The following is a 20,815-nucleotide window of genomic DNA, read 5'->3' as shown; positions in this document are numbered from 1 at the left end:
CCCCACCTTGCTTGTGGCCTAAACTTGTCTCATTCATATCCGAGAGAGGAGTAAATTACCTGAAAGTGAGACTGAAAAGTGTTTTACTTCTGATGCTCCCTTTTTGTATTGCTCATTTATTGTAGAAGATAAGGGTGTCCTCCCCCGGCCACATTTGGTAAATCCCTCAGTGGATCAAAGTCATAGGGGGGGGGGGGACATTGGTAGCATTCAACCAGGAAGTCATCTCTTCATGACATTCGACCCCCCTGTCACCCGTCAAAGTTCAAAACAGCAAAATTAAGTGAATTCAGAGTCTGGCAAAAGCTTGAAAGAACGAGAGCGAGTCAAACAGTCTTTCTCGTTTGACTCGAATGTTCATTTGGCTGACAATGACATCCGTTGACGAGGGTTTTAATAATGCAACTGATAGTAGGTTAAAAAAAAACAAAACCTGAATGCAAGGAGGAGAAAAAGGTGGGAGGGGGAGACAAAAAAGAGACATGAACAATCCCCAACTACTCTGCAGAACGCACCGAAGAAAAGCTCAAAAAGAGCGGGTCTTCTTTAACACAGTCGTCATGATTGAAGGAAAGCAAAAGCACAAAAAAAAAAAAAGCAAAAACTCAACGTCCTCTTAAATGGAATGCTAGTCAGATAAAGAAGAGACAAAAATAGATTATTCAGGAGTTCATCTGCCGTGAGAGAGTCAAGAATATTCCAGAGGGGCAGAGGGGGAGGAGGGAAGGCATGGTCCGAGCGGAGCCTCTTCAGTAGGCTGCTGTAAACGTGTACCGATCTGAACGTGGATATATGGACGTAGCAAAAATGTGTGTGTGTGTGTGTGTGGCGTTATGCATAAAGTTGTGTGTAAACATACTTTCTTATGCGCGTGGTATACGTGTCGAAATAAGAGAATTCAAGTCGTTTATTCGTTGGTGGCGATGTGAGTGGCGACATGCGGTATGCAGGTGACGTCTGTGGCTCTCTGAGCGCTGGCTGCATTGTGGTTGCGTGGTGGCGATGATTTGGGGCGGGGGGGGGGGGGGGCAGTGGTGTGTATGAGTGTGTGTGTGTGTGTGTGTGTGTGTGTGTGTTCTCTCTAGCTGCCCTCGATGAGCTTGGCCAGGGTGTCGCGGAGCTCGGTCAGCTCGAAGATCTTGCCGTCCAGCAGCTCCAGCAGGGAGCGCAGGCTCTTGCGGAAGGCTTCCCTCTCCTGCTGGTTGCTCTCCAGACGCTGCTCCAGGTCGCTCAGCTGGGCCTCCAAGGTCTGGTTCCTCGACTCCGTGTCCTGAGGGAGATGTGCATGTATTGTTTCAGCGAGGAGGGGGGAATCAGAAACCTGGATTTTTAAACATCCGCTTTTTTCCCCCCCGATCATTGAAGTTTGATAGGTGAATGCCTTTCTCGTTCAGACGTTCTAGGCCTTATAGGCCAGGCCTAAATAACAGACTATGGTGATACTTCAAAGTCAAATGACATGGTTTGGTTTGGCACCAAGCTTACCACTTCGAAGGAAGGAAAACAGATTATTTTTCATTGGGGCCATCTTGGGATATGTCATGATGTCAAGGCAAAGCTCTTTTCCAAATTTTTAAATGTAATGCCTATTCAGCAAAAGACCATATCTGTTCAATTGCAAAGTCTTGCTTAACATGGATTAAATCCAGTAAAACACAGATGTGTCTTCTCAAGTGTCAATTAGACATTTTTCCTATTTGAATGAGTCAAGAGCCACACAGGCTAGTGCACATACACAGTGTTCAGACTCTGTGTACCAATAATGGCTGGAGTGATGCTTCAGGGGGTTTGGTGATAGTAAGGGAGGTGAAGGGATGATGGGGAGTCTAGCCAATCAGCTGTGCTTAACCAGCTCTAGGTGTCACTGTAAGCAGAGTGTATTATTCACCTGTAGTTTCTGTGTCAGGGAGTCTTTTTGAGATTGGAACTCATTGGCACTCTCCACCTCTACTTTAAGCTGTTCCAATTCCTGCAAGTCATTACAAGAAAGAACTGATATTAGGAACAAATACGATCACAGTACTCACAAACAAACACACACACCTACTCAGCACATCTCGCACACACTCGAAACATACCTCCTCCTTGGCCTTCAACGCCAACTCCAACTCTTCTATTGTTTGGTTGAGTTCTGTCTTTTGAGATTTGATCACTGTTGTTTGACCGCTCACACACTCCAACTCCGTCACCTGCAGCACAAACACACCCGTTTACCTTCACCTGTGCATACACAGCATCACATCACCAGCACACCGCGAGAGCCAGTATCAGGTCGGTCAGTCTAGTCAGGGTGAGACACTTCACTCCTCTACACCTGGGTGCTGTCAAACTTTGTCAGTGTGTAGTAAAAAGAACATTTTCTGTGTTCTTTGTTGAGCGGTACCTAATTCATAAGATGAAGTATGAAGCAAGTTCTATTATTGTGAACATTTTACTGACTAAAAATATTCATATTTAAGCTGCGATTGTTCACAAACCTGCCAATCCTCTTCTCGTATGCAAATTAATTTAAAGACATCACGCAATTGGAGCACGTACTTTTGGGTTCTTTGTCTGTTAGTTTGCATGGACAGCAGCCATGCAAACTAACAGACAAAGAACAAATAACAGACCATATCTATATCACCATACAGTGATGTATGGGGATACACTGTAAATAGCTACATGTTTTTATGACACACATAAGACAAACATACTACATCATTTTAAAATAAAGCACATTGTTTTATAAGCAGTACTTTAATGTATCACAGTTCAGGTGCTAACATTAACTAGCAAGTCAAGTTGCCTAATGTTACAGTATTCTCCATAAAATAGATGAAGTCAACTGATTCAGAGCCAGAGAGCTGAGATCACGCTCAAACAAACTCATAATTAACTAGGTCTATATGTCATCACCACTAATGCACTGTGGGATCGTACAGTCTGGACTTGTTTGGTTTAAGGTGTGCCTCTCTATTCAGGGCGGTCACTGAGCGGTACCCGTGTGTGTAGCCGCTCGGCCTCCTCCTGATAGGCCGCCAGCTGTTGTTTCCACTGCTTGACGTTGGCTGTGGACTCCAGCAGAGCCGCCGTCAGCTTGGCGTTGTTCCCCTTCAGCGCCGCCAGCTCTGCCTCCCAGTGCTTGTTGATGCTGGATGAACTGAAAGGATGTGAGGGAGAGATAGACAGTTGCTACTGAAAAACCGACGGGAGGGAGTGGACTCTACTCACCAGCTGGTAAAGTAGATGTTCTAAGCCCAAGGCCCAACACTTGTGCAATCACACCAACAGTTCCGTTTTTTTTAATGCATTTTTGGATTTGGTTCATTTTGGTTCACACTGTCACAAATACCTAATTTATTGGACAGTTTTGGTAACCTGTCATTCAACCAGGTTAGAGACTTTGGTGGCAGAGGGAATCAAAACAAATACACTCTGCTGTAATTTCCCCTCTCTGGTGTTCAAAACAGTTAAGAACACATGAGGAAATTCTTGAATATGAGCGTCAGTCCAGACTGCGGTTTGCACTCAGTTCATGTTGTTATGCCAGACATTCCAAGCATGAGTAACTGCTGGTTATCAGATGTCAACCTCTGTTTCCTTATACCCATAATCCCTTGTGTTTTGGGGTTGTTTCCTGGTAGTTGGTTCGGATTACGTTCTCCCTCCTGACAAACCGCACCACAGTTCTCTTGGAGAGGCCGGAGACCTGCAGCAGGCGGTCTTGGTCTCAAATAAAGCGCTCCAGACACGCTTGGTGTGACCTATCTGTATTTGTAAAAAAGCATTAATGCAAACTGCCATGTGATAACACCCTGTTATAAATTGATGAGCAAAATATTGGCCAATTAAGATTTATATTGCCTGGCTGAAATTCAGCAGCAAAAATGTGCTTAACACGACAATAAATAATCATTAATGCATTAATAACCCCCAAGGCAAAGTTGACACCTTGGAGAGTGTGATCAGAGGACTTGATGCACAAATGCATCTCCACTCATTTAGTAGTTCATAATTAATAGGAAGCACACAGTGTTTTAATGCAATGTTTTAACGCTGTCCGGGGGGCTTGGGGACCAGATTAATAATGAATGAACGGATCGACACAACCGGCGTGGACTCCACTGCTCCGTGCTGCACTGTGCCAATTTCATTTTAAATCAGCACTCTAAAGAGAGTCCCTTGTGGACAAGTCAGTCTCTCATTTACAGTGCTGGATGTGACACTTCCATCTTCAGGGTGTATTAACCCTATAAGATTTATTCTAACTATGGGAAAACTGAATGAAAGACCTTCTCAAAACAAAACTGTAATAAAAGGGAAGTAAATTATTTGGTGATTACAGTTTACAGACACCATCTAACTAACCATCTCCAACCACTGATCACCATTTGTACCGAGATGAACAATGAGATTTACCTGTGTGAGAAGGGCAGTGCGTTCTGCGAGGGCTCTGCTCTGGCTTCAGTGTGCTGCGGTGTGTCCGGTGTGACTCTCTCATCATCTGTGCCGTTGATGCTCTCTGGGGTCAAAGGTGACTGCAGATCACCTGGGGCTGACTCCTGGGTTTCACACATTTGTGGCACAAAAAAAACATGACAGTTAGAGAAAATGCACGTCGCATTAACTTTTGAGTTCTCAGGCACGACAAATCTAGTGTAATATTGTGTGATCGATCCGATGCTCTCAAAAAACAATACAGGATTTTCAGCTGAACTGCAGTTAGGGATGCTCTGAATTTTAGGCCAACGGTGATTAGATGTAAGTGCTGTCTGCAGATTCTGACTCTGATCTAGGCAGCAATGTGGATTTTTTTTCACCTGTCTGGCAAGTTTTAGAGTGTAGCTGTGTGAAATATAGCAGCAGAAACTCTCATTTAACTTTTAAGCGAGGTTGCAAGATGAGGGACTACAAGCAGTTTTGCTAAATAAAAAATGTTACAATTACATTCTGTATTGAAATATAATAGATCAAACTACACTGAAGTTAGGTCTATGCTTTATTTACCTTGCACTCTGTGCTGGGTGAAAATGTCTCTGCACATATCGGCCTAAATAGCCTTGTATTTATTGTGCAGAAATAAAAGTAACTATTTTAAACTTTTTAAACAAAAATTAGGAGAATTTAAAAATTAAGATGCACACGGGTCAAGTATGATTGACAATTTAGCACTGCAAACAACTAACAAAAGTCCAATGAAATATTTCAAATAAGCTATATTTAGAACAAAAATATGAAGTGGGCAAGTATGGAAGTTGAGAAGTGCCATTATTCAACTGAAATCATGAAATACAATTTCAATTCCTATATATGACAGCATAATGTACAAAATTACAAAATTAAAATAAATGAAATAATCCAATTTTCATTTTCATTTTCATTCACGTTAGTTTTAGTAAGTGCTTCTCTGACTCTTTATGTTCAAATGCATCAGTATAATCTGTCATTTGTCAAACCACGATACTTTTCCCTTTGCCTTTTAATTATCACTCAGAACAAGACTGAGACCTCCTGCTTCACAAATCATTTCGCCAAGTCCCTAGTCCCCATCGGTCCGCTCACACCCCGTTAGACTCGACACGGCCACGGGACACATGCTGGAACTCCAACTGTCACTTGTGAAACGGGCTGAAGAGATGTTTTCTTCCAGACGGCTGTCAGTGTTCTGTACCTGAGGTGGACTGGAGCTACAGTGAAATATTGATGCCCTGGCAGACTGTAGAGTCAGTGGGTCATAACTTGTCTGAATTCCTCACCTTCCACAATAGAAAGTGGCTCGGTATCAAGACCAATGAATTCCATTACCTTATGTAATGTCTTGGCAGCTTGCTGTCTCTGCTGTGGAGTTTGCATCTTTTATGAGTTTCCCTAGTTGATGGCTGGGAGTTGGTGAGAGTCGGTTTGGGCCTCTGCCTTGACACTTGACATTCTCATAAAATCAGCCTATTCCTCGTCATGATGCATCGTAAAAATGCCTGTGGAGGTTAGTGGGATTTTTTTGTGCACATATTTTCTGCTGCAGACACATTTCAGATTGCAATTTTTAAATATTTTTGTGGCACTTTATAAAACTGCATGATAAATACCATTTTCCTGGAGACACTTTGAATTTGTTTTTTATGTTTTTTTTTTTTTTTAAGGTTGGCTGTTGTGATTTGCAACCAATCAGAGTATCCCTAACGATAGCCGATTCCACTCCTACTGAGCTGAAAGTAACCTTTTTGAGAGCATGAGAGGAAAACTTTAGGGTTGTCTGTGGGAGGTTTGTGTGGGAAATTCACTGAGATGGGGTTACTCGGGTTGTTAATCTGACATTACGATGATAGAGGAGGTTGTTAGATAAAGACTGGTGTCAGGGTTCTCCCCAAAAGAAAAACGACTCGCTTATTATATCCTATAATAACAATGTGAGATAGGCCAAAGTTTTTTTTTTTGACATGCAATCAATCGATCAAATCCATCCTTATCCTCACATGGGTGAAAGAAAAATAATACATTTTATGTGCCACAGCGGCACTGTTCTGGGGAGACCCCCTGGGGGGAGTGGAGTCTGAAATGTAGAGACCGGGTGCTACAGAGGGACTGCTACCACTGATCGGGGGGTAAGGTCGGGAGAAGGGCCATTAGATCGGGTTAGTGGCAGTGATGCTTTACAGTTTCCTTTTACCTTCTTTTTACCAGGTTTGTTGACTGACAACACATTCCTTTTTACAGCAGCACCCTGAGGAGGAATGGTTAGGGAGAGCAAAGGGGGCAGAACAAGCCACACATGTTTGTTAGCTATGTGGCCACAGCAGGACACCGTACAGGACGAGTGACACCGTGAAATAGGTTCAAACTCCTAGAATTGTGACTAGCAATAGGAGCTGTGATATCTGCTGAAACTACCACATGATTACATTCATTTCTCATGCTACTTCTCATACTCAGTGTTTCCCACAGGTTGTCAGTTTACTTTGGGTTATTGGCGACTTGTTATTGACATTTAATTTAGCGAACCCAGTAACTCATATTTTTAGCACACTATTAAACCTCCATTTGATTATCAAGGTTTCAAACTGCCACTCCATGCAGGCGTCTCGAAGGAAAATGAATCATGGCACCCGACATGAATCCAAAACATACATTTACTTGGCGGAGTGTTAATTTATCTGGGCGGGCCGCGCAAATATTAACTCTGTATGGGAAACACTGGATACTAGGTGCAAAAATCAATCCAATGGGTCAAATATCACTCAAGTTAGTGTAATTTATGTGCAGCAATGACAGCTGTTAAGTAAAAGCCTATGTTAACTTGTTGAAAAAAATTAGCTGGTGACTGTGGTGAAACATGTATGTATTGCAGGTTGACTTCCTGAAGTTCTCAGTAAGCATGGATGGGCTGGTGCTGAGCAGAGTTACCTGAGAGGGAGTGCTGGTGAGCTCCATCTTCTCCTGAGACTTCTCCTTGGCTAACCGTGCCGCCTCCTTGAACTCAGAAAACTTATCTGCAAACTGAGACGACAACAGAAGAGAGCAACATAAAAACCTGGGTGGAAACTCATCTAACCTACTGTACTGATTCAGCTCTCTCAACAAACAAATGGTAATAGCAATCCCTTCCCCTTGACTTTCTCCTCCAGAGTGTTCTGAGGAGAAGGTACAGACAGAGCAGTCAGAAACAGCTTCTTGGATGTAACCACTGTGTCCTCACCTTGACCAGGTGGCCCTCGGAGGAGAAGCCCAGGCCGTAGACGGTGTTGGCCCGGCTGTCGGCCCACTGGCCAAACTTCTGAGATGTCTTGGTGAACGACATGTTGGGGGTGATGGTGCTGTTGATGATGGCCTGCGGAAGACACGACACAAACATAAATGGGTCACACATCAAAACCTTGAATCCTAGGATGACATAAAATAAGAAAAAAAAAGACCTATATGTAGTGATAATGCATATATTGTTTGTAAAAGTCCCATTGATTCTTTAAAAATAGCGAGAAAATAGCTAAGGTGGTAAATGGGGATTGCTGCCTTGGGCAACAGAGGCTGTCTGCCTGTTATCCATCTGGCCTGGGACCAGGGGATGTGTGTGTGTGTCTTGTATAGAGGTGGGGTTGCATCCCCACTGATTAGCAAACAGGAAGCAGTCAATGAAGAGAGGGCCCAAGTGAGCTCAATGGACTGCAGCGTTATTGATCAGTGAGGGAGGGGCAGCGGTCTGGGCCAGGAGGGGGGCGAGGACAGAGGGGCAGCAGGGGTACAGTAAGACTGGTGTCTGTCAAACTTATGTTAATAGGGCTTTACTGTAGTTTTACAAGCTGGTGGGTGGGCTTCTTTTCATTTAGCAAATTATGATGTATTGTATCCCATAACAATGCAAACTTTTTTTATGATCGATTGACATGGAAATGTTTTTCTCGTTGATGAAAACACGTTTGCCAAATAAATGACTAACCCTTTTTCTGATGAAGGGGTTCTGGGATGCGTCTACTTCCACCCAGCTGGTGGAAACACACCCAGTTCTCATTGTTATGCTTGTGACATTTCAAAAGTTTGCTTAAAATCCGCCTGACAGTTGGAAGGAAGCATAGCCAACGACTTGGCATTGTGTGGCATCTGTCTCTGTTATGTGTACGCATGGAAGCGTGTGTGTTTTCCCTTTTCCCTGCTGAGATGATTTGCTGTTGTCTGGATGATAATATCCTCGAGCGCCAGCCCACCCGTTCTCTGCTATTTCCGGCAGAATACAGTGCTACTTGCTACTTCCACAACAGCAGTGGTCACCCAGGCAGCGGAGGGCCTTACATAACCGCGCTAACTCCGCCCCTGCGCCCCTCTCCAGCCGAAAATAATCACTGCCACATAGACATGACAGACCCGGCCGCCCCCCTTCGCCGCTTCACCTCGGCCGTTGACCGCGGAAAGGCCGAGGCAGACCAATGAGAAAAGTTGTGTGTAAGTGAGGTTTGGACACTCACAAGTTCCCTGTGGTAAAGTCCTGGTTCTGGGTTGTGAATGAGAGAATGACTGTACAAGTGAGGAGAAGGGACTAAGTTTGATTGGTACGATTTATATGATTTATCTATGTGTTGAACGTCGTAAAAATAGAATCTATACAATCTACAATTCTGTTTGAACAAGGCCTGGAGGGTAAAATAAACACTCAAACACTGTACTGAGTGCTACACATGCTCACACCTTAGATCCATCCAGACTGATGATTCGGTATACATTCCGGGTGCTGTCAAAGAAGTAGGAGACGGTGACAGCGTGTTTACTGGTGGGGACCCAGTTCTTCTTGGTGGTGGGGTCAATCTGGAAGACGTGGGCCCGTGTGCTGAAGATAGGCTGCTCTCTGCAGAGAGAGAGAGAGAGAGAGAGAGAGAGAGAGAGAGAGAGAGAGAGAGAGAGAGGGAGGGAAAGAAAGAGATGGGGCAATCAGTATCTGGTTATAGGCCTCAACTCTGAGGTTAGGTCGGCCTTAAAATATGCTGTGTGTAACTGAACCCGGGCCTGTGAGGGGGAAAACAGGCTTCTACCAAAATAGATTAAACAAGCCACATCAGCAATAGACAACTCCAGTGTGTGTGTGTGTGTGTGTGTGTGTGTGTGTAAAAGCCACTTTGGTCACATGGTCAAACACTTAAGATTTAGTCACCACTGCCGCGCCACATAGACTATTCAGCACAAGATCTCGTTCCAACTAGACAGAAAGAGAATGTCGCCAAAAGGCAAAACAAAAAAACAAATGTGTGAATAAAGCTGCACATTAAACATCTAACTCTAACCAGCCAAGGAGAGGAAGCAGAAGTAGCGAAGAACGTGATGATGCGGAGGTAGGTGAGAGACGCAGCCTCCCAGATCTCAGCACATCCATAATTCACTCTCTCCTGCTGTGTACTGCACTACCACTGACTGGAAGAGGAAAAACACCCACCGGGCATTCACACTGTGCACACACACACACACACACACACACACACACAGGAGAGTAAGTGTGTTATGTGCAAACACAAAAGGTACACATACACACAAGTGTTTGGCACGCATGCATGCACACACACAATCTCCCTCTTCAAAAGTTGCGTTTTAAAGATAGTCAAATATATTAATTTTGTTCGTATGCACAGTATCAGTCAAAAGACAATGGGTAAAAAAAGTGAGTAACATGAGAAAATATTACAAGCATATCTACTGCAAATAAAAAATAAGCAGTAAATGAATGAACCAATGTTAAAATTAGCCTCATCAAATTGACTTGCAAGGTACCAAAACACGACAAGAATAAACCATAATTTCATGATCGCTCCGTTATTTGGAGTTAATGAACCTTTGCAGACTGTGTATGATGAAGACAGAGTCACTAAAAATGATTTATGTTTTCATGCCAAGCCACTTTAAATATAGACTTAAGAGAGCCTGACAAAATAAGATCAAAAAAGCACTCATAATGGTGGTATCTAGGCTACTTAAATACTATTCACACCTAGCACAGTGTTAGCCTACATCCAGTGCATACTGCATACCTGAATTATTTCTCTGGGTATATAAGTCCATGGGACATGGGACATGGGAAGAAGGATAATAATGCCCATAAAAGGTGAAAAAATATATAAAGGTGAAAAGAAGAATGGTGAAAGGTGAACAGAAGAATGGGGTAGAGAGAGAGAGAGAGAGAGGGAGCGAGAGAGAGAGAGAGCAAGAGAAAGAGAGAGAGAGGTCTTTCTTGAAACTTACTCCCTTGTGTGTGGGCGGTAATGATGAAATCAGGCAGGAATTATGCATTTTTTAAAAGCAGCAAACGCGAGGGCAGATATGCTAATTTGCCTCTACTTTTAAAATAACAAGAGTTGAACAATGCTGCAGCAGAGCCCACAAACATGGACAGCCATCATCTCTCCCGGCACGGCTATTGTACCGAACCAGAGAGGATGACAGACAGCCCCGAGCCTGTGTGTGTTGGAGGGGGGAGAGGCCAGGACGGTGCGAAGGTGCCCTCTAATCAAAGCCAAAGTTTTACAAGTCAATTTATTGGCGCCAACATGATAATCTGGGTTCCAATCAATACTGTAGTGAGAGTTGGTGCAGATTTGCATATTTGGCTGCTGCTGCGGCCTGTCACTCATTTAATTTTGAACATCACTTTCACACCCGTTGCACCTGTCATGGGTGTAGCAGGAGGGGCTGGTGCTGACGTGATCGGTCTGGGGTCCCATGACGGATGTCAGTGATGCAGTGACACCTAATGACACAGACCAATAGCTATTGAAATGCTATTTTTGTATTAAACACACAATACTCTATGCACATAATGCTCTCATCTTATCATAATACATTGTTAAAGACTACAGGTACAACAGCAATATTAGGTTAATAATATTTATCTGAAAAACATTCAGGCCTATTTCCCAACACTGAATAGCAAATTACAGCTTGAGACCTTGCATGTGTGAGTGTGCGTTGGGTAGACCTGACCAGCAAGGGGCACACTGTCTAAAACAGAGACACCGAAGTGACGCAATGATGCCAAAGGTGACCTGGAAGCACCTGTGCCAACATACAGAGATCAGCAGGCTCTGGACGGCTTCCAAACACTGCTATGGATGAAAAGCTCCCAGGGTGTTGGATTAAAAGCACGCATAGCAAAACAAGCTGCATCGCTCCGGTTACAACCCAGAACGCCCTTTGAAACCCGCAAGAAACTAAGAGCAGATTTTTGCCTGGAGATGTACAGTCTCCGTTTGGAAATGTCCCAATTTGTCCTTCCCTCAGAATATCAAACGCTAGGCCTGATGCTGAAACAAGTCGTCCTCTCCAGCCCAAAACAAGGAGAGATGGTGCAAAATGGAGTTTTACCATGTATATGGACAATTACATTTATGCAACTGCTTCAAACACAAGACTACACTCAAAGACTACGCACTAAAAATCAAATCTAAACGCCAATTAAAAAACTGGACGAGTAAGACGATATTGTTGCCATAATGGGCCAAGTTAGGAGACAGTGTGTGCCAACTTCCTCCTCACCATGGTTTTCATGGATCACACTTCACCAGAAAAAAAAACCCAAACCAAACTCTGGTTTTGAAAGTGTTTTTCCCTAACAGAAGTGAGGTAAAACTATTTTTCTATACGAGACATGCAAACACACATTCACTATTAATATTTACACTAAAAAAAATAGCATTTATTTATGTTTGTATTCAGCGGTTCAGACCTCAACATTTCAATGTGAAATTCCTTACATGATATTCGCAGTGATTTAATCAAAGAGAGAGGGATTTTACGGCACACTTTAGATCAGAGAACCTGTTTTGAGGTTTTTATGGGGCGAGAGGCTGCAAACAGCCCTGTGCCCTCACTACCACCCTCACAAGCTCAGAGGTCACACACACTAGACAAGTCTGTTCTAATCACTTTGCCAAACACATTTCCTAAAGCAACAATATGACTGCTGTGCCTTTTCAGCACAAATATTGTCTAATATTGTACAAAGTTACAACTGCTCAGTACATACATACAATCAAGAATTAATATTTCACTTATGTGGTGATGTATCTTACAATGTATTACACTATGGGGAATTTCAGACAAGCAAGCTGATGGGTAGGGTTATTTCCAAACAGAATTACAATTCCAATAAAGTTTACTTTACTTAATAAAAAATACATTTGGCTGCTAAGTCTTGATGTAATCAAGGGGCTAGTTAGCAATCTCGCTTACTTTCTCTTCTTTTTTATTCTTTTGTGTGTACACTACTTTGCAAAACAATTTCACCAAGTCCACAAGTATTGGTAACTATTGTATAAAACCATTCTTTACTGCAATTATAGCCAAGTACAGTACAACAACATTACAAGCAATGGCAGACTCACCTTCTTGTGGTGATTTGGCAATCTGGTGGATACACAGAATACTAAAAATAGATCTAGAAAGTTTTCATGTTCTGCAGACAGTGACCAAGTTTATTGATAATAATTCATGTAGATGCTATTGCTTAGCGACTAGCTTCAAATTTAGGGTGGCCAAGCTTGAAAACTACAGGGCCACTAACCTACCTGGCTACAGCACATCAACTCTCTTGATATTAGAAACTATTCATGATTATAGAGTGAGACTCTCTAGTCGTGAACTTAGGCTTGCAATCCTTCTATAGACCATCAAAGCTAGGTAGTACTTCTGTAAAGACATATTATCCCCTTTGAAATATCCAAATGCAAAATGCAAAGCACAGGCCTAATCACTTGCATTTTCTGCTGCATTCAACCGTGTAGAATTGAGATCCACTTTCCCACCTCTGTCACTCTGGACTACTGGACTAAAATAACACACAGGCCACACTCTCGATCCTCAGAGGGCGGCAGCCACCGTCATGCTACATGTAGGCAGTCAATAAGCCACTGAAGCATCTGTGTGTGACTGTCTAGCCATGTAAACTCTTGGTTGGATTGGGTTGACTGAACCAGAGAAAAGGCAGCAGCCCTGTCTTGTCTTGAGTGAGCTCCTCCTGGACTCTGAGCTTCTCTGAGCTTCTCAACTGGCCTTCTTCCACTATCAAAGACAACTGCAGAAGCCCTGAATCCATTCTCCTCAACATTAATACCGACAGCCCCGCGCTAAAGCAGGCTGTTCATCTTGAAACTGGGCTCATTCTATGGAGATTTGGTCCTAAGATGCCTATCTGCCAAGCTTCCAGGGAAAGGAGATTTGATTGCTTGGCTGGGAGCGGATTCCTCCCGGTGTCCAGGGTCTTCTCCGGGACAGCGTGATTGTTCCTCGCTCTGGGAGCCTCTCCTCGTGTCTCCACGTGTTAATTAACTCAGCGGAGCGGAGACTCGGCAGATGTTATTTAAAAGATAGACTCAGTTAATCAGAGAGATGGTGGTAATGTGAGGGTGTGCACCCAGGATTCACACCGGCTCACACAGCCTGACAGCTGAACAGTGTGGATGATGAGACTATATATATACCTATTTGCGCTTGAAGCATAATCTGTAAACTGTTAATTGTGTAGTGTATCTGGGTAGTGCTGTAGCAAGTAAACAGCTTTGTCTTGCAAGGAAGGACATAAGATCAAAATCAAGTCTTAGGTTACTTTCAATGCCACAGAGAGATCAGAAACTGCTGTGTAAGTGCACCAACTACATTTTTCATTTCTGGGGAACTTTGGTGTGGGCATGTGTGTGTGTGTGTGTGTGTGTGTGTGTGTGTGTGTGTGTTCTTCATCACGAAGAAATTTCTCTTCCTCCTGTCCTCTGACATAATTTGTTTCCAGTGACTCTTCCCTGTTATCTATCAGTTAGTGTGCAGGTGTGTGTGCTCATATAGAGCAAACCAGGACGCTTTTGGAGGGGTCAAGTGGGCCCCCCTGCTACTTCTCTGGGGGTCAATGCCTAATCTGAGGGGGTCAACAGAAAACAATGAACCAGAGGCTGCTCCACAACTCATGAACTTGCCACCTATTAAAATATATTGTCAAATAATGGATTAAAGAATTTTCTACAATATAGTGATGAAGCAGGCTACACAGGCAGCTCAACACAAATCCTTAATACCATATTTTGTGTTGCTATTAGTCACTGGTATAGAATCCAATAAGTTCAACATGGCCATGCACCGAATCAGAAATTGATCTGAAGATACTTGAGCACAAAATGAAATTATAGACCAACACCGACACAAATTCTTCTTTCAAGAAATAACCTGTTTCGCCAAAAAGATAAAGGCAAAATATCTGCATTATTTACCTGTGGCAGTATCTGACTGAAAATTTTGTTTGATTCAATCTTGTTCCAAAATAAAGTGTCTGAATGAGTTTCTGTTTAGCATCTAATTAATTGCTTAGTCGACAATCGGTTAATTTGGCAGACTAATACAATTTGAATTTGATTATAAGCCAAGTGCTTGCTTGTACGTGCGATCTATCTGAATTGTATTCAAATAATTTATAAGGAACCCAGAGGCCACTGGGTTTAGGCTCCCATGTCAAGACTAAACAGGAGAGAAAGAACAAGGTGAGTTCAGCCAACTGAAAATGAACTTGCTGAAATTAGAAATGGTCTATATTTGTTCATGGCTTTAGTAAAAACAAAATATCGCTATAGCATTGTGGCGTGGCTGGATTTTGCCACTGACATGGAGGAAAGAACTGCACCATCGTTGGCTCTGCCAATGTTTAAAACAAACAGTATCAAAGTTTCCATCAGCCATGATTTTGAAAAGGGCCAACTGAGCACCCCGAATTCTAGCACATCATTTTATATTTTAGGGTGCAATTAGGGTGATGGCGAGGCAGGGATCAAAACCTGACACTGTGTGTGTGTCTGTGGGTGTCAATTGTTAGCACATAATCCCTTTCACAATGAAATGTATTGTGGCATGCAAGTGTCAATGACAAGTGCTATGACAGAGGAATCTGACCGCAGATGTTATCAAATCAGCAGTTCTCCACTTACAACGGGCAGACACATTCAGGGAAACAGAAGACACACAGACACACACACTGCTGTTTGCATAGTGGTAGGCAGACAGACAAAGACATGTACTGTCTGTGTTCTGGTGCAGCTCCCAATTATGCGCTTTATCCGTGAATGCCACCAGTTGCAAAATAGTCACCCAGGTCAAGCCGCTTTTGGTGCATGCTGCATCTCTTATTTAGTAGCAACAAAACCGTACGACTACTCTTAGAAAGACCCTTTTTTCTCAAAAGCACCTTTATCTTTCTCTCAACAGCACGTCGGTTTCATTTAAGGGAAAAACCCACTTTTTTCCCACATTTCTTTGGTTTTAAGTGCATTTATGCATTCATTCTTGGCCTAGTCTTGGAAGTTAGCAACTGTTGCAGTCAGTCACACCATTCCATTTTAGGATGCTACTTAATCTCTGCTTTGGTGCTATTCAAACTCATCTGACCTGTTATTCAAAGCTTCTTCATAGTAACGTAATAACATAATAAGTCATTGATAGCAAATGCTGACAAACAGACAGATGACAGATGATATGCCTATATGATTCCTCTCTAATTTACATAGCCATATCATAATTTAAATTTCTCATTCCTCACTGTGAAACAATTAAACTGTCTGTTCCAAACATTTGCCAAAACTGACACAGATACCCACAGCAATAACTGAACTTTTGGATGATAAAGAAAGATATTTGCCACCAATATACAGTATAAACAGTTTGTTGGCTCTTCACTGTGGTTATCAAACTAAACGACAACAATAAGATGTCTAGCCTCAAGACTTAAGTTGCCTGAGGTTTTACCGTCCGGGCCCCCAGACTGTGTAACGCTGTGCGTAAGGAATCTATATATATATATTCAATATCATCTTTTAAATCACTTCTTAAAAACACATTTTTAGATATTTGCTTTCAATTAATTGTTTTTTTTATTTTATTTTGCTGGCTTTTTATTTTAACTTGTTCATGTTTTTATGTATTTTTATTTATTTTTTCTTCTAACCACTGTTCTTGTGAATGTGTGCCCTCATTTTATCTCCTCCTTTTTAGCATTTTACTTTTATTTTCATGCCTTCCCGTAAAAGCACTTTGTACTCTCTGCTTTTAGATAAGTGCGATAAATACAGTTTTTAAATAGTAAAATAATGAAAGCTTATCATCTATATAACAGGGAAAAGATGCGAGGAGGGAAACAAATATTTGACTGAAAAGAGGAGAAAATCTCATGGTGGCCAATAGCACTCTGCTGTGTCAAAACACTGATGGTTGCAGTCTGTGCTTACTAGGCACAGAAAAATAACCCTGCATTACTAACTTAGCTGCTGCATCGTCATGGCAACAACCATGTGACTCAGGGCTGGTCATGAGCTGTGAACATCCTCCAACTCTCTCTCTCATTCTCTCTCCTTCCCACATGCTCTCTTGCCCAATCACATCCCAGTGTCCCTATCGGTTAACCCACTCACAGAGGGAGGCAGCAGGGCTTGGCAAGGCAAAACCTCCGGTTTAAAATACCCATATGCCATACATTGGTCCGGGTGGTCTTAGTAACAGATAGACACGTGTGTGCGCGTGTGCAGACACATGCATTCATATGCACAGGGGATGTTTGTTGCTTGATCTCAGTCACACTATCATATTTTATTTCCCATGGTTGCTCAAGGTAGGGGGAAGCACTGACAGCTTGAGCCCTGTGTCTTTTCCCACTGGTTGAAGTCCTCTCTCTCTCTCTATTAGAGTGTGGACGAAACAAGCTCCATCTGCTCAGAGAGGTGAACAGGTGAGTAAGAGTTATTGCACCGCTCCTCTACCTATCTTTTCATCGCTGGCAGTGCAGAAGAAGAGGACATCTCCTATCTTTTCAGTGACCTCTCCAGTGTTTTTCTCTCAACTCATCAAGGGGTAGATTTGTAAGAGCATATGGTTATTGCTTCATTTTCTGTTATTATTATGCTTCTGTCCAGTTTTTCATACCAATAAAGCTGTGATGTTTCCACAATAAAGTTCACTTGTATGACTCTAAGATAAAGACTCTGCACTCACACTCAGAGTGAGTAACTTCATTTGAAGATTGTTTCTGTGGAGGTAAGGAATTTGGAGCTGCAGGGGAATCTGTAATATATAGGACACATCTGACTTTAAACACTTTTCACAAAATTATCCAGTGCTATATTTAGTCCCCTCAGCCAATAGTAAGTAAAAAGCACACTGGCAGGAGTGGGCTGTTGCAATGCCTAATGTGGTCTAAGCGTTACAAATGCAAATGTAAGGCTTTTCATATGGGCTGGAGCATCTCACCATTCCATGTAATCTGTTCACTATTAATTATTGCCTCAATATAACTGAATTCCTCTGACAGATACCTGGAGCTCTGTGGTTTTCCAGAGGTGCCAAGTCTCAGGCTGACAGCGTGTTTACATTAATAGAAGAGCCAACTCTGACAGGCTAATTCAGGGATAAGTGCACATGCATTCTGTCGGTGTCTGAGGAACTGATTTTGACCGGATTATCGCCATTGGCTTTGAGAATTACGGATGATGTGCATTGCTTGAGGAGGTAAGTAATTCACCCCCCCAACCACAATATGACAACAAACCAACCACATGCCACATCTGCCTTCATCTGCAGGAAGAACTAGGTCGCTCTTGATCAGGAGAATCACCACACATCTGGGGCTTCAGCTATTTGCATTACATGAGTCAACTGCAAGAGAGATCCTTACTGTCTGGTGGCGATTTGAGGAGGCTTGGCTTCCCTCTTGGTAGCACAAAATAAATAATGATCCTCCTGCTGACTATCATTTTCCTGTAACAGTGAGGGGAAATAATATTGCATATGCCTTACTTCGCCATCATCCCGCTTCATCAGATTGTGACAAATCATGCACTGTTTTGTCCCAGTTTACAGTCTGAGCTGTGCTATTTGGCCTGCTCTCTGTCATCAATTCATAAACAGTAGTCTAGTTCATCGTGGGCAACATCACAGTGTAATCTTGTGGTTTCTGTTGTCTTGGATGTCAGATGTTTATGTGGAGGCTAAGACTAGACCCAGTGATGGACAACCACTGTTATCAGTAGTATATCCAAGCCTCAGTTTGGTATTTTCATGTGCTGTCAAGGTGACAAGGGATGGCAAGAGTAAGTGCCAACTTCATACAGCTAGCTTGCTAGCCATGTCTGCCAGTCTGGCAGCTATCAGATAACCCTGCTTTGGTACCCTGCTGAAACCTCCTGCTGGACTGCTGAAATCTTATAAAAAAAGAAACAGACAGTCATGCCTCGACACTGACGGTGAGGAACATAGGTTGTCACTGCACTGTGTTGCAAGTTACATACCCCATTTTGGTAGGTTTGGTTGCTAACTGGAGTCGAAATGGTCCTGTGAGTGGTCTCTGAGGGCGGTGGGAACAGGCTTGCAGCTAGCCGCTGTGTTTTATCCTCTCCAATAAGCTGCTCTGCTCAGCGCTGATGGCTGTGACTTGACGCCGGAGCCACGGTGTTGTTCAGTCCGACATGGCTTGCTGGTCTGCTCCTCTGGATGTGGCGGGGTGTTGCTTCATCCAAACAAACGTGTCGGTGCATGCATGATGCCCGAAAACACCAGCACTGACGCTAGTAGCTGCGGTTAGCCGAATAACACCAACTCTTCAATCATGCTCATGCGAGAGGCTACATGCGAGGATTACCAAGCTAACTCGGGACGAGACTGACAGCAGAGACAGTGTGGTTTTAATGCAAATCTAGCGCGAGTTGGTGGAATTGCTTATTTTTTTTCATTCTTGGATGAAACAAGTTGAGAAATACAGGCGGGAAGCAGCGTTATCTAGCCGGTCAAAAAAGCAAGGCAGAAATACAGACTCCACTTTTCTGCAAAATGAGTTAGCTTTATCCATTCGTTGCTAGCTTGCTGTCGACTCAATCCGTTGCCTGCTGGTATGTGCTCTCCACAGAGGACACCGACGTGAATGTGACCAGTAGATACAGATGCAGAGATAGTAGATGGACAGATAGTTATCATCGACCGAGAACAAACACTCAACATTCATCCCAGTAGCTCCATTTAAATAAGCCGACTGTCCATAAATCCCAGTTTTAGTCGCTGGCTCTCGTCGCTCGCTGTGCCATTAAATTCCTCCAGTCCTATGTGATATTAGAGCGTGTTATTGCTGCAATAGGCATGAGCAAACAGGACCGAGGCTGTGTCAGTCATTTCTGCTACTTGGGAATAATAAACCTTTTCTGTCGAGAGAGCTTCATCTCCGGTCTGTTTTTGAGAAAAGGGAAAAGACTTGGTGCATACTCAAGTCTTCATCATCACGTCTGTCCTACGAGACCACAGCAGCTAAGCTCACTCATAGTAAAGAAAAAAAAAATGTGTGATGCTAGAGTTAATGCTAAATATTCAAACTCCTTATCTTACTGTTCATTGACATTATAGCCTACACCGGGACCCAAATGTCAAATTGTGGTCTAGATGCTCCATCGACCGGTTCTCCTTTCATCAGTCTGCACAGTCTATCAGCTCTCATCCCATTCATTAGCTCGGCTCCATCCCTCTGCTCAGTGGGAGCATTAAGCTGCGACGTCATCACGCTACTCTCTTTGAAACCTGACGTAATTGGCAATAAAGTCTTTCGTCATTTCCGGTATGCCTATAATAATAATAATAATAATAATGTTGTTAGGTTACAAAATAGTAGCTTATTTTGCAATACAAAAAAGAGTGGTACAGCCAGGCATAGTGGATTTTAATATACAGTAACACTCCTCTTGAGGGAAGATATATTTGCTATATGACAGATAATATGAGAAGATTTACTGCTAAAGTATCTTATGGAATAACTTTTCACATAAATTAAGTACAAAACAAAAGCAGATGTCACTAACTACTATGACATACACACACACACACACACACACACACACACAGGAATAGATTATGTGCTACTGATGATTGCCATCTTGTGGACAGTTATTGATATTGATATTATTGGCTTATACTTGCTTTGTGTGGTTCGAAGAGAAGCAAGAGGACAAGTAAATAAAACTGACAGATCTTTTGAAAATTAAAGTAATGGACACAATTCTGGCAAATGACATTATCAGAGCCATCAGTAAATCTTATTCTGTGACATAATGATGAAATTAGGTAATGTCTTATCCTGTAAATGGAAGCAACCGCAGACTAATTTACTGTATATAGGGAAGGAGCAGGTCGTATGGCCCAATAGGGCTCATTTTATTTGGATAGTTCAAGTGATTCTCATAACTGTGTGAAAAGTAGTCTATAGATATTCAGTGTGTGGGCTAGGGTGAATCTGAGGGGTTTATGTTAGGTTTGGGTTTAGGTTTAAAATAGGGTTAGGGTTAGGCTACGGTCAGGGTCAGGGTTA

General features: G+C 42.7%; 1 protein-coding gene across 3 annotated transcripts; it reads right to left on the bottom strand.

Moving 5' to 3' along the window:
• Positions 1-1,081: 1,081 nt before the first annotated feature.
• LOC139648529 (homer protein homolog 1-like) lies at positions 1,082-19,470 on the bottom strand. 3 transcript variants are annotated; one of them, XM_071524687.1, is made up of 10 exons: positions 18,759-19,470; positions 9,157-9,313; positions 7,676-7,807; positions 7,384-7,476; positions 6,650-6,703; positions 4,402-4,544; positions 2,983-3,142; positions 2,079-2,189; positions 1,889-1,969; positions 1,082-1,270 (listed from the first exon to the last, which is right to left on the bottom strand). In XM_071524687.1, exons 1-10 carry the CDS (start codon positions 18,761-18,763, stop codon positions 1,082-1,084), a joined length of 1,125 nt encoding a protein of 374 aa, XP_071380788.1. In that variant the 5' UTR covers positions 18,764-19,470. The 3 variants fall into 3 exon arrangements, with proteins under 3 accessions (XP_071380788.1, XP_071380789.1, XP_071380790.1); XM_071524688.1 differs by lacking the exon at positions 6,650-6,703; XM_071524689.1 differs by lacking the exon at positions 6,650-6,703 and having other exon boundaries at positions 4,402-4,541.
• Between the last annotated feature and the right edge of the window lie 1,345 nt (positions 19,471-20,815).

The sequence above is a fragment of the Centroberyx affinis genome, unplaced genomic scaffold (assembly GCF_046629955.1).
Source record: "Centroberyx affinis isolate AG114_WGS23_722 - 3 ecotype Tasmania unplaced genomic scaffold, CSIRO-AGI_Caff_v1 ptg001223l_1, whole genome shotgun sequence".
Classification (NCBI taxonomy): domain Eukaryota; kingdom Metazoa; phylum Chordata; class Actinopteri; order Beryciformes; family Berycidae; genus Centroberyx; species Centroberyx affinis.
This window is presented reverse-complemented; position numbering and strand designations above follow the sequence as displayed.

Coding starts and splice junctions, on each gene's coding strand:
- LOC139648529 (XM_071524687.1), bottom strand. Junction 7,808..9,156: donor TCAGTCTGGATGGATCTAAG/GTGTGAGCATGT, acceptor TGTCTTCCGCAG/GCCATCATCAACAGCACCAT. Junction 3,143..4,401: donor GCACTGCCCTTCTCACACAG/GTAAATCTCATT, acceptor ACATCCTTTCAG/TTCATCCAGCATCAACAAGC.